Here is a 13,860-nt window from a genome sequence, read left to right on the forward strand (position 1 = left end):
GTGAAAAAAAAATTACAACGAATAAGCAAAGTTTTTTACTTGCGGAGAAAAATTACGAGTTTCCTTTAATATCTGTCAGTATGTATGTCTGATCCAAGTCACATAGCGGCAGTATGATAGCAAAAAAAGGCTGTTTTCATTAAGTTATAACAGAAACAAATTTTCATAAAAAATTTCATTATCTCTAAAACTAGATTGATTTCAGGAAACTTTGTATAACATTTTAGTCTCTAAATGCAGTCAAGAATACTTCTTTAGAATCTGTCGGGTGTAATCGGCCGAGGGTGTATATTGTACAGTCACCATCAGATATATCAGAGCGGCCGAGTTGCTCAAAAATATTTGAACAGCACTCTAGCGCCTTGACAATAGAGGCGTGTTCAGATATTTGTGAGCACCTTGACTGCTCCGATATATCTGAAGGATATTCGTACTAGAAGTAGGAAATTCGAATAATATAAAGTGGAGTTCAATAGAAAAGACAAATAATGTAAACAAATCAATTTACCTCATTCTGACCACCATGCTTTTATCAAGTGTATATAGTACCTTTTATTTATATCAATTACTACTTATTTAAAACATTCGTTAATTATTAAAATTTCAATGAAAACCACCATCATATAACTTTTACGTTATAGGTACGTCAAATGCTAACAAAATCTGTAATACATGTAAACATACATTGAACTCCACTATAGGTACATAAATTATATCAGTAGCGCCATCTCTTACCGAGTAGCGACTTTAAGTATCGCAGATGCGTCATAAATTACAATTTTATATGCATTAAATCTTAATATTATATCCACCTGGAACTAAACTTTAACGACGCCCTTGGTGGATTGCGGAAACTTGCAATAGTTTATTGCACCTGACGTAGGTCCAGCGGTTTTACCACCAAATAATTTTTATTTTATGAAAATTGTTCCTGAAAAGATAACCCTTAGACCGCGAGTGCGGCCTCTGTTAGCAGTGCCAACGGCACGCACGGTGGCGCATAGAAACTCGTCCATCCCTCTTGCCCTGACCCTGCTGAATGCGCTCCTAGTTTCAGCACCCGAATGTGACCTGCTTGTGGGTAGATGAGCGGATGTGTGTAAGGAATGCTTGAGATTTTGTGAGATGATGGATAAAAGGGAATAGTGTTTTAAAAGTGTTTTAATTCAATCATAGTTGTACATACTTATAGTATGGAATTGTCATTTCACAGTTTATTAGTTTTAAACTGTAATTCTAAATATTAAATAAATCAAATTGGATATAACGAGTTAATTTCTGATAGTTACCCAGTAAACTGCCATCAAGCCTTAAGACCTTTGATGTTTGGTAAGGTTCTGATTCCGCTAACATACGGACTAGCAACACTCATTACTTGATGTAGTGGTGATGAGTGATTATTGATGATCACTTTTCAGAGTACCTATCTGAAAGTCTGAAATTATCGTTCAGATCAATATATGAAATAAAATGGAGAGCTTTTCAGTCGCGTATCGTGGTAGTAGTAGGGAACGACATTGAAGGGCTTGATTATATCAATATATAATCAAGCTTTTCAATACAATAGCCAATCAAAATAATACTTTTTCTACGATGAAACCTAAAAGATCAAACAAAATTAGGTAAGTGTCTCAGTAGATAAAACGATAGAACAAAAGACATCAACGAGCTTCTTATTCATTAAGACGAAGCGCGTTGATGTCTTTTGTTTTATCCCCTTGGGCGTGCGCTGGTGGCCTAGCGGTAAGAGCGTGCGACTTGCAATCTGGAGGTCGCGGGTTCAAACCCCGGCTCGTACCTATGAGCTTTTCGGAACTTATGTACGAAATATCATTTGATATTTATCAGTCGCTTTTCGGTGAAGGAAAACATCGTGAGGAAACCTCACTAATCCCAACAAGGCCTAGTTTACCCTTTGGGATTATAGTTTCGTGTACTTCGTAGAAAAAAAGATTCGCGATTAGACAGACGGGTCCCTGCAGGGATTCCTTTCCTACTGGTTTTTTTAAATCTAATTCCTTCAAATTTGCGTATTGTAACTGAACTGTAGGTCATAAACAACAGAGCTTAATTTTGTAGTACACAGTAGGCCTACGATATGTTAAGAATTCTTGTAACAATGACCGTTGTGACCACGCATGCGTCAGTCGCTAAATCTTTCTGGAATCCATTTACGAGCGACCGACGGCGGGAGTGCGCAGTAAAGGCTTCTACCGGTACGAGAAATACACACGCCTTTGATATTGTGACAGGTATACTAGGAAGATGTCTATAAAAATATGATTTATGTTTATGAGTGAGTCACGTGTTTCCCTTTCCTTCCTACCCGTTTTGCGGGAAGACCTTTTACCTCATTTTAGGAAAACTTAAGATTTCTAAACAAGTTGATTAGTCCCATTTAGTTAAGCGCTAGAAGATTTACCCTTAGACATTCTTGTTCACACAAAATCTTAACTTCATCTTAATCTTATCGTTCATTTTGTATTTAGGAGCGCCTTCTTCGTAGGTATTTCAATCACTTCATTGGGTACACTTACTTTGGATTCTGAGGACCTACGGGAGAGCCAGATAAAGAAATTTCGTTTTTCTGAATAGGGCCTCTGGCGTTGCTTATGCAGCTAACCATTATTTTGAACCCTAATATCTCTTAAAGTCTCATTACACTCAATGATTGCCAAATTCAGTGGATAATAAGATAACTTTAAAAAGCCGAAACAGAATGAACTACCTAAATACTTATCACCAATCAGGTTATGGTACATTATGTTATTATTGTGGTATTTGTGGCATATGCAAGCAGCGATAAGTACCTATGTAATTATAACCAGACACTCATCCTGTTCCAGGAGCTGTTCGTCCCGATCAACACGAAGGGCGAGCTGTACGAAGTGTGTCCCGAGGAGCTGTCTCCGGCGGAGTGGGACGCGGCCGAGCCGACGTCGCCACCGCCGCCGGACGCGGGTGTGCGCGCGCACCGCCTGCCGCACCTGCTGAGCCTGTGGCGGCTGCCGGCCAGGGTCCGACTCTTGGCCGGGACCGTGCCCATCGAGATGGCGCATGATGTTGGAGGTGAGTTTGTAGAACTTTGCCACTCACCACTTGTTTATACCTATATCTATTCGTTCACTACTGGTCACAGCAAACTACTTACTACTTCAGGACAAAAGCAATATATATATCTTTGGTTAAGTATGCATATGGTGGTGATGAATGATGATACTAGGTACCTATATAGAGAGTAGTAGGTAGGTTACTCTATTTGGACAGTTACTATGTTCTACTATCTACATTTATAATTAACGTGGCAGGTAGTATCGTGGTATTCACATACCAATTGTGACAAAGTTTGTCTGAATTTCCAGATGACCTCTTGCTACGGGCGGCGATAACGGAGCCGGTGCTGGTGATGTGCACGTTGCCGGAGTTCGGCGCGCCGGCCAGCCCCACCAAGCCGGCGCCGGGGCTCGCCAAGGAGACGCTGCAGCTGCTTCCGCTCAACTGCGGCGCGCGCCTGCGTCGCACGCAGCTCGGATTCGACAGCGAAAAGCGCATGTTCCTCTCCGCGCGACTTCAGAAAGCTCTAACCTTCTGTCAACTCAACGTTGACAACTGGATCAGGCAGATCTCATACGCCAACTCAACGGTCGTCGGCAAGAAGACCGCCGAGGACCTCCTCAGAGAGGACCACGAGCCGATCAAGTTTGAGAAAGAACGCAAGTTTACTCTCCAGGGACTCAAGATCGACACGTCCAGGCTTTTCGGGAAGAGCGAGAAGGTCCTAAAAGACATGCCGGACGAGACGGAGGGCTCCATCATATTTTTAAGTAAAAACGAACTCGAGCACATGAACTATGATGTGTATAGCGACGACGAAGGCAAAGATGAAAAGAATGACGAGAAAACAGAGGAACACTTCTCCAATGACAAGATGCAGGTGTTTCGGGAGGACTCCGCGCAGAAGAAGAACAAGTGGTTCAAAAACTTGAAACTTTTGAAAAGCACGGAGAAATTAACGGACGAAAAGATAACGTCAATAGAAAACCGTGAGAGATACAGAGACATTAAAGATCCGTTCGATCCTCTCGGGGAAAAACACAGCTCTATAGAGAGGTACCAGGATATGGCAAAGCTCATTGAAGACAGATTCGGAGCCTCGAGGGCGAAGGGTGAGGGAACTGCTGAGAAAAGCCATTCCTATAAGAGCCTGACGACTTCATCGTCGGATATGGGCACGAGTCAGTGCAGTTCGAACCCCAAGAAACCAATTTTAACAAAGTCAGTGTCAGTTCAGACGGGGATTCCGGACAGTCCGTACACTGAAGGTAGCGGAATCAACATAAAACATGGCCGCAAGAATCTCAGTGTCGATCAGATCAACTACTGCGGTTCCATGGAAAGCGACACAAGCTCCGGTAGGAAATTGAAATCTTTGGATGAAAATATGCTAAAGAAATCTTCTGCGTCAAAATCATCGACGAATTTAGAGAGGAGACAGAGAATACAACCAGATTTGATACCGGAAAAGGCAATCGTTAAGTCTGAATCGTATAACCAAATACAAAGCTGTGAAGACATAAACATGTTTGGAGCGGGCTCTCTATACAACGACAGTGAATTCGAAATTAATTCTAAGCAACACTCGTTTATAACAGAGAAATTGTGCTCGGAATTCCATGTCAAAACAAAAAAGGTCCTTAGCAAATCTACATCGAATCTCCTGCATCCTAAAAAAGCCACAGACAAAAAAGATGGTAATAACAGCAACAGCATGCCGACGAAAACTGAACGACTAAGTGACGGGGACAAGCTAAATTTTAGAAAAAAGATCGATAAACCTCGAGCTCCGACTCCTAAACTTGAAATTGACGACGACCTCGTGCCAATTGATATCTCGGAAGAGGAACCGCAATCTCAAGTTAAATTAAGGAGATCCATATCTTCAATACAGAAGAGGAAGTTACCCGTCATAGAAGACTTACCTTACGGCCAAGTTGCAGACGCAGTACATGTGGAAGAGGAAATAATTGATTCCGATGCCAGTTCTGACAATATTTATGCAGAAATATGTGCACCTAACAAAGCTAGCGAAGACGAATCCTATGACAATAACGTAGACGTTTTAGCCAACGATCCAGTGATATGCAACGTCAAAAAAGAAGTCATCATTCGAAATGACGAGAGAGCTAGACAGATGATTGAGAACCAAGAAAACCCATTCAGACACATTGAGGTGGTAGTCATAGAGAAAACCACAGACTTCAATTTGGACACTTCGAGTATAGCCTCAAGTGATTTTGATGAGATGGGCAGTAAAAATGACGTATCAATAGCCATAGATTCGTGGGAGCGAGACAAGAAGATTGTTGACCAATCAGATTCGAAAATACACGCAATTAGATTAGAAATAACGAGTAACATGGAGGATTATCCTCAAGAAGTGGATCAAAGTTTTGAGAGGACGGAGATTCGATTAAGTAAGAATAATTCTTTAAGTTTTAGCAACAGCATCCATTTGAATGGTACATATCCCAACGAGGCCATTTATGATACTTTAAAGTAGTTTTTAAGTGTTTAATGTTATGGTTGATATTTCGGTAGTGAGCAGCTGTGATTTGTGATTTTTGTTTAGGGAACGCGTAGCGTCGTATTCGGGCATCATACATCAGAGAATAAAGTCTGTTATTCTCCATGACCATTTGCGTACCTACTACCTACCTACCACTTCTGTACCTATAGGAATACTAAGCGTGTGCTTAGAATGGAGATTAACAGTCTTAATAATTTTATACTTGTCTCTGATCATCGATGGCTGATTTACGTTTTGCGAGGATCGTTTTCATACCACGAGCACATAACCTTTATAGCTACCACGGTAGTAGGTAAATAAGTTGATGTTGCCATTACAAAATATACTGCATACATATGATATTACAAATATAATAGTAATATTTGACGACCGATTTGGCCTAGTGGGTAGTGACCCTGCCTACGAAGCTGATGGTCCCGGGTTCAAATCCTGGTAAGGGCATTTATTCGTGTGATGAGCATGGATATTTGTACCTGAGTCATGGATGTTTTCTATGTATTTAAGTATTTATAAATATGTATATATCATATATATCGTTGTCTAAGTACCCTCAACACAAGCCTTATTGAGCTTACTGTGGGACTTAGTCAATTTGTGTAAAATGTCCTATAATATTTATTTATTTATAATATTATGTTTAATGTGGTAAGGGATGATACCACAATATTAAAGGTGATTTCTTTCGTTTTTGCCGTGACACACCCAGATTTAATTAATTGAATTGTATAGATACATGTACTCAATTTATTTATTGAATATTTTGTATAAAAAATGATATATTCAGTAACAAGCATATTTAACAAAATACAGGTTGGTGCACCTTTTTAAGTATAGAAATATCTGTATTAAGGAACACCGCTCTTCCTTAGTGACTACCTAGAAGCTAAAAGCAAAACTATGATGGCTATTAAACTAAGTATAAATATATTAAAAAATATGCACGATTAATTTTTGTTACACTACATAATCCGTTAAACAGTACCTCTAGAAACCTAACAGTAGCCCACATGAAGAACTATGATCCAAAATTGTGCAATTTTTGAAAAGTACATAAATCATAGACTATACCACGCTGTTTGTAATACCGTACCTACAAGCTTGGAGGATTTAGCAACTGGAGACGCCATGTCTGTGATTTTCTGTACAAGACAGTCTGCCGATTTTTGCGGGCGAGGGGGAACTCAAATTATGGAAGGTAAAGGCCAGGAACAAAAACTCCTTAGGCAGAATTGTTGCAAAAGTGTCCAGCTGTCAGCTATAAATAATATTTCCAAATCTCTCCAGAGTAGCGCTAGAGTAGCTATGTTTTAGTATATGGAGATTTTGTTCCTTTCCATACCTCAAATGTATGGCAAATGTCAGTTAAACGTCAGTCCATACAATGTACATATGACCATTGGCCGAGGTTCTCGACAGAGGGCTAAACTCTTCAGTTATTAAATCCTCCAGGGTATTAAGATTAGTTTCTCAATAAAATGTATCAACATTTAGTTTTCAAGATTCATAAAAATACTTGGATTATTTTTAAATAAGTATTTTACCAGTCACAAATTTGTTCCACGCACAATATTTTAATTAACTGATAGTTCAATAATGATTATATTTGTCTAAAGGTTGTGTATTTTGAAAATCCAGTGTTTGTTAATTACCTACGATAAGGCCATATTTTGCAGATCACCCACGAATTTACACGTAGTCAGTAGCGACATCTATCCATGACTTAAAATAAGAATGAAATTATTATATTCATTCTAGCAATGAATAAATTGGTGCTATATATATTAGGTGCTCGAAAAATTAATTTAGGACCCAAAATTAATTATAAGACCACATATCACATGACAATGTAAATTAATTTGTACCATATAGTTATACCTTCGTACCTATTGTAAAATAAAATGAAAATTCGCTTTTAAGCTCTCGAATGTTAGAAGTACCTAATCGTGGAATATAAATAAACGAGGAAAATATATTACTTTTATGTTTTTATCCAAGATTGAACTACAAAACTAATATTTTTTAAAATGCCATAAATCTCCTACTGTCACTTATGTACAACACAAGAAAATAATAACTTACTGTCGGTGCTTCGAGCAACACCGGCTTCCGATACGTCGAAAGGGACGAGCCCAAGCATATCCCAAGCGATATCTTACCGTAAAAATCGTTCTGCCGTTTTTGTGGGGGGAACGTGCACATAGTCGTACTTCTCACTCACTACATACAAAATCCAATCTGTGATGACGACCTTGGAGGATTTAAAAACTGGAGACGCCTTGACTGTAATTTTCTGTACAAACAGTCTGCCGATTTTTGCGGGGGAGGGGCGCGTCAAATGTATGGCTATTTCTACGTAACGTACAAATATCCATGTCAGATAAACGTCAGTCCGTACAATACATATGACCATTGGCCGAGCTTTTCGACAGAGGGGTAAGCTCTTAAAGGCATCTCCAGTTGTTAAATCCTCCAAGATAACGACACAAATACATAGACATAGAAAATTATACACGTCAAAGACTAATCTGGCACACCTCGATCTCTTTTTGTGTACGGACGGGTCACATACACGCACCGCGCAAGCCCAGTTGGGCATGTGCTTCGGCAGAGGGATAATAGTGCGAATGCCGACTCTCTTCCCGATGAAGTGTCGGTTCTACGAGTATATAAGCATACAATTCAAGCCTGACCGGTAATATATGATCACGCGCCATATTGCAGAATTTCATTGGAACTAAATTTTTCATACTAAACTGAACTGTCACCCTATACATGAGAATAAAAGCGCCCTCTTGACAATGATGATACATTTCTGGTCGGGGTTTAGAAAGTGCCCTTATCCACAACTTCCAATATGATACCGTAATGTCGGCTACTTGACCCAAAGCATAGAGGGGTCACTCCATACCTACATAAGTTTTGTTGCCAAAACGCTTATTATTTTTGTAAGCGACATCTAGCATGGAGTAGCGGAATTATCAGTACTGCTACTTAACAATAGATGTTGCGACTAACGACAAGTCTCGGCTAAGTAATATTATAACCGGAACTATAAGCTCCTTCTGCTTGTAATATTAGTTGTAAATTATTGAGCAATTTTCGTCATTCGCGACACCTGAGACATCTAGTGCCAAGTATTTTACCATCTACGTCAACACATTTTACCGATTTGGAAGATCGAAGTGATCCCATAAGTGCGCCGTGAACAGTTTTGTCTGAAGGACGAAAAATTACACGTATTGCTGCATGTATGTATGTATGTATGTGTATTGTTTTTGTGTGTCTGCATGACCTCAGCTCTTGTTGATACAGAGAAACAGAGAGTGCCCTCGGCAGTGCTCAGTACTCGGTAAAGTCGCCATCAGATATAACGGAACGGCCAAGGCGCTCACAAATATCTGAACACGCCTCTATTTTCAAGGTGTTAGAGTGCTCCCATATTAATGGCGACTGTACGCGTGACAAGGCCTTAAAGAAACAACACTGTAAGAGACAAATATACTGTATTTCATTTCAAATAAATTACAATTAATTAAAAATAGACCCACTAATTCCTGTAATCCTAGTGGCGGTAAAATAATTTCATACGTCGATTTAAAAATGTAACACAATGCAACCGCATCTTTGTGCGTCAAATTATTCAATATAACGGAATGGAATCTCGAATATTATACACTAAATGCTTGATTTCGTAATTTTATTTTACAATATACAAGAATATAGTTCGTACATTTGAAGATTGAGATTATATTATGCATTTCTGCGCTTACCACTAGATAAAGATGCAACTTTGTAAGCTACAGAGAGATGCACAGTATAACGTTTATATATACTTTTACAAAACTTGTAGATAAAAATACAAATCTCCTAGGACTTGTATCGTTAGTTACAAAGCGTGTAACAGTGTACAGAAACGCTACTATATATCACATTTACTATGGGATAGTGGCTTGAGCGATTCCCGAATTAAGTGACCACATATCTCTAGGTTTTTTAAAACTTACGAAATAGTCACTTACTTAACATTCTAATCTCAGTAAAAATGGAGGTGACAAATGAATGAACAATTAAATTGGCAAGTGTTTAAAAATTGGAATGATTAAGTCACCAAGTCAACTCACAACCCGGCTGGTCTAACATTCTAATCAGGCCAAATAAAAAAATCTGCCGAAGCATCCAAAAAAAAACTTTTGGCAAAACTGGTATTATAATAATATTAACGATAAGACCGCCAGATGTCGTTTTAAAGGCGTGTTTAAATAAATTCTTGTAAAAATATTAACAAACACCTATATAATAACTATTTGCGATAACAGCGCCGTCACTTAATACACGTATGGAAATGTAACTAAAGTGACAGCCACCATCCCATAGCACACAACGACATCTGACGGCGAGTAGAAACAACTCAAGCCACGTTGGGGAGCCTACGGGTTTAGGCCAATCGTATGGACTGGATTATTTGGAAGACAGCCGAGCCGCATACTACGAAGATGAAGAGAGCTAGGAGCCAGGGAGCTACTGGATACTGGTCTTCCTTTTCCTGTAACAGATACATTAATTCTGATTAAAAACACGTCAAGACCAGGTATTTTGATAGGACTAACTTCTTTAACTTCACATGCAAATGTTCATTATTCTTAAATCACTTATAAGTTTTTTGGTGTAAATACTTGAAATGAAAAAAAACTAAGCATATGAAATGGACAAAGGTACAGAAAAGAAGATTCATATAAAATAAGTTTTTGGCAAAAATTTCATTTTTGCTACAAGCTTTTATCTTCCAGGCAACTAAAACTCATTGAGGCAATCCTACCCCCCAACAATTGTTTTGCATTATTTTATCAGAGTTCCCATGGCCACCTCCAGTCTCCATCATCTTCTCAATCGGAAATCGGGAAGTGAATCAAATTTAGCTTCCAAGATTCGCACACTAAATCACACACACACTAAGTTTAAGTTTTTTAATTCAACCACTGGAGTTAGATTGAAACAACTAACGAAATATGGGTTTAAAATGTTAAATAAAAATACAAAAAAGGGCCATATTCAATTGACTATTAAAGTCATAAATTAAGTATGCGATGCATGTTTCAAGTGATAATTGGGTCAAAGGTGCTGATATCAATTTATCACATAAGCTAGCTAGTAAAATACTACTTGGTCGTAAAACATATTTAAAATCTATCTAGCAAACACTAAACCAAATTTTCGAGCAAGACTGAACAAATTATAGCCAAGATATTGTTTCTTTATTAGGGAAAATTTTACAAGTTCAGTTCAGTTCAAATATACTTTATTAATGTAGGCCTAGCAACAAGCACTTATGAATAGTATGTAGTATGTTATTAAGTTTTTGATTTAAGTGTTTTTTATTATGTTTTTTAGGTTTAGGGTCCTGTACCTGGCACTATTACTAAGACTTCGCTGTCCGTCTGTCAGTCTATCCGTCTGTCATCAGGCTGTATCTCATAAACCGTGATAGTTAGACAGTTGAAATTTTCACAGATGATGAATTTCTGTTGCAGGCGGCATCATTACAACAAATACGAAAAAGTATGGAACCCTCGGAGGGTGAGTCCGAATCGCACTTGTCCAGTTGTATTTTGTGTATCATTAAATTAAATTATACCATCTATGAAAACTGGCATCTACTTTTCATATAACTTGTATGTTTTTATCGCTCCATAGACTTTTAACATGGCCATGAAAATACTTTCCTCTTATCAGTTTTATGTAAGTGAAGTAACCAATCGATTTGCAAACCGAACCTTAGTGTGTTGATAATAAAATTAAACGATAATATAGAAATGCGCAGTTAATAGCAAAAAAAAGTATATAAAAATAAGCCTTATAACTTAGTAATCAAGATTTGTAATTAGCAGTGGAAATATCCAATGTCACAGATGGTCGATACTGATAACAATAAAGAATATCACGCATAACTTGTTCATATGTAAATAAAAAAATATTCAACTGATATTGGTACAGTTGCAAATCATGAATTCTGAATGAATTTTTTGTTGATTTCATTTTTTTATTACTCAAATGTTAAGTAACTTTATTGAACATGGGAACAAACAATTAACTAAAATAGTAATAAAACCTAGATCTAAAAATAAATGAAGCTAATCTCAAAATTAATTATTAAAAACTATCTCCCTGGGACATGGTGCTGTAGATGATGCTGATCTTGGCATTGAATATAACTAAGGAATTATCCAAAAGCATAGCAAACGTCACCGGCGATCACAGAGCTGTCAGCTTCCTCACTCAAAGAATTATATTGCAATACAGCGAGGAAATGCTGTCAGCATCTACGGTACCATGCCGCAGGGGGGACTAGTTTTATTTCTTTTTATATTGAAAACAAAATGGTTAATCATACATTTTAAAAATGCGAATTTATTCTTGTAATTAGATTTGTCTCAGCACTTTTTATGATTTTCAAACTTTACTTGTGACACTGATAATTTAATTAAATTACTTTTATCACATTGAGTACCAGGAATCCGCTCGGCAGGTTCTCTGTTTGTAGTCGCTTACCTCTACTAAGCGGGAAAACGCTGGGATTGGCTACGAGTGTAGCACTACAAAAATGTTGGTAGCAAATGTGTTAATAAAAGAACATAGTAGTGTCCCTATGACTCTAAACAATTTATAGATGTTGCAAACTACTCAAACTAGTCTTGGCCATGTTTGACAACTCACTACTGAATTTCAGCACTGGATTTGTTAACTCTTTGCATGGCAAAATTGGCAAACTCTCATAGTAGAAATGTATTTATGCAGAAACACAGTAAGATATTATATACCTTAATAGGTAAAATAGGTGTATTACTGTAATAAACTTTATTTCTAGCTAGATTTAGGAATATTTGCAATACCCTTTATAGGGTGCTATGTGTTCCTATAATTTAAATGTAACTAATGTACCATGGATCGCAATAACTGATTTATGATTAATAATGTCTTAAACTCTAAAATGATGCACGCCATCAGAAGGGCTATAGAAAGAAATAATTTAAAAAACTAATAGAATAGTGTCTTACCTTGGTTGTTTTGGGTACATTGCCTCGCTGGGTGATGTTTTTGCTGGCAATCTCATTGGCAATACGCATCCTCTGTTTTGGGGCCATTTCTATTGATTATCAGTTATATTTGTCCTGTAATAAATATAAAATTCCAATAAAATGCAAGGAAATAAAATTGCAGTAAGACTTACAGATCTCAAATGAATTATTTTATTAGTTGAAACACCTTATATTGAGATAAATAGTATGGTCATTAGGTAATGAGTATTAACACTCATTATTAAATTAAGTAGTTAGAACATAATGGAAAATAATGTCACAAACCCTTTAATTTAGAAATCTACACTCAATAAACTCAATAGAAATCCATTAGAAAGTTTTAGATAGACAACTCTTGAGCTGAACAAGAGCAAGATATTGTATTTGGATAATCAGTTAAGGTTTCCAATTAATAAAGGACGCAGATAACAGATATAATTACCTAATCAAGAGTTACAACGCGTTATTACACACCGTTAATGACTTTAAACAGCTCAGGAAAAACAAATTACTGAGAATAATACCAAAGACGTCATCAAAACCGTGTTTATCCAGATGTTTAAGAAACTTGACAAGGTATTATTGCCACGGATATTCTACGTTGAATTAAACACAGAAATGAGCATAAGGCGCACTTTCACGGTGTTAATCAGTAATTCACACCTAATCAACCGTTACTATCGGTAAAATATCGGAGATTTTAGGTCGGCACGGTGCAAAACATGGAAAACTCTCGACACTTTTACGCACTCAACTTACGTCGGTGGAAAATTACACCTCCCACTAAAACCCTGTTGTAGAAACTAAAATTAAGGGTAGTAAGGTAGAATACTCACAATTAAATCCTAAAATTAAATGTGCCGAAGCGCACAAGGCTCGCTTGTTTGACACGTAAGTAAAAAGTGAAATGGTATGAAAATGTCAACACGTCGACGTCGTACGTCACAAAACGAAGAAGCACGAATAGACACGCGTCAGTTTAATGTTACCACATTAAATATATTTTGTACTAATTTTGTGTCTTAACTTTGCATTAATTAATTAATTCCACAACAATATAATTAATTCCATGAAGTTTAATGAAATCAAGTAACTTTCACATTATATGCTTTCAGCTGCAGCTAGCGACATCTAGCGGTGAATAGACAAACTTTTGCCTAGTTAGTAGCAGAGTAGTAGCCACAAACAGTAAAAATTTCC

General features: G+C 37.4%; 2 protein-coding genes across 4 annotated transcripts in view; one reads left to right on the forward strand and one right to left on the reverse strand.

Annotated features, from left to right (window-relative positions):
* Positions 1 to 7,562, forward strand: part of LOC133530241 (uncharacterized) — a 186,111-nt gene extending 178,549 nt beyond the window's left edge. For both annotated transcript variants that reach the window (XM_061868117.1, XM_061868118.1), the window contains exons 5-6: positions 2,847 to 3,069; positions 3,363 to 7,562. In XM_061868117.1, the coding sequence (XP_061724101.1) occupies positions 2,847 to 3,069; positions 3,363 to 5,560 (2,421 nt within the window). In that variant the 3' untranslated portion in view covers positions 5,561 to 7,562. The remainder of the gene's footprint in view (positions 1 to 2,846; positions 3,070 to 3,362) is intronic.
* A 1,511-nt stretch (positions 7,563 to 9,073) lies between these two features.
* On the reverse strand, positions 9,074 to 13,651 carry LOC133530249 (stress-associated endoplasmic reticulum protein 2). Of its 2 annotated transcripts, none has more exons than XM_061868128.1 (3): positions 13,497 to 13,651; positions 12,640 to 12,753; positions 9,074 to 10,130 (listed from the first exon to the last, which is right to left on the reverse strand). In XM_061868128.1, exons 2-3 carry the CDS (start codon positions 12,724 to 12,726, stop codon positions 10,023 to 10,025), a joined length of 195 nt encoding a protein of 64 aa, XP_061724112.1. In that variant the 5' UTR covers positions 12,727 to 12,753; positions 13,497 to 13,651; the 3' UTR covers positions 9,074 to 10,022. The 2 variants fall into 2 exon arrangements, with proteins under 2 accessions (XP_061724112.1, XP_061724113.1); XM_061868129.1 differs by lacking the exon at positions 13,497 to 13,651 and adding an exon at positions 13,103 to 13,253.
* Between the last annotated feature and the right edge of the window lie 209 nt (positions 13,652 to 13,860).

Source organism: Cydia pomonella, chromosome 22, assembly GCF_033807575.1.
Source record: "Cydia pomonella isolate Wapato2018A chromosome 22, ilCydPomo1, whole genome shotgun sequence".
NCBI classification, from domain to species: Eukaryota; Metazoa; Arthropoda; class Insecta; order Lepidoptera; family Tortricidae; genus Cydia; species Cydia pomonella.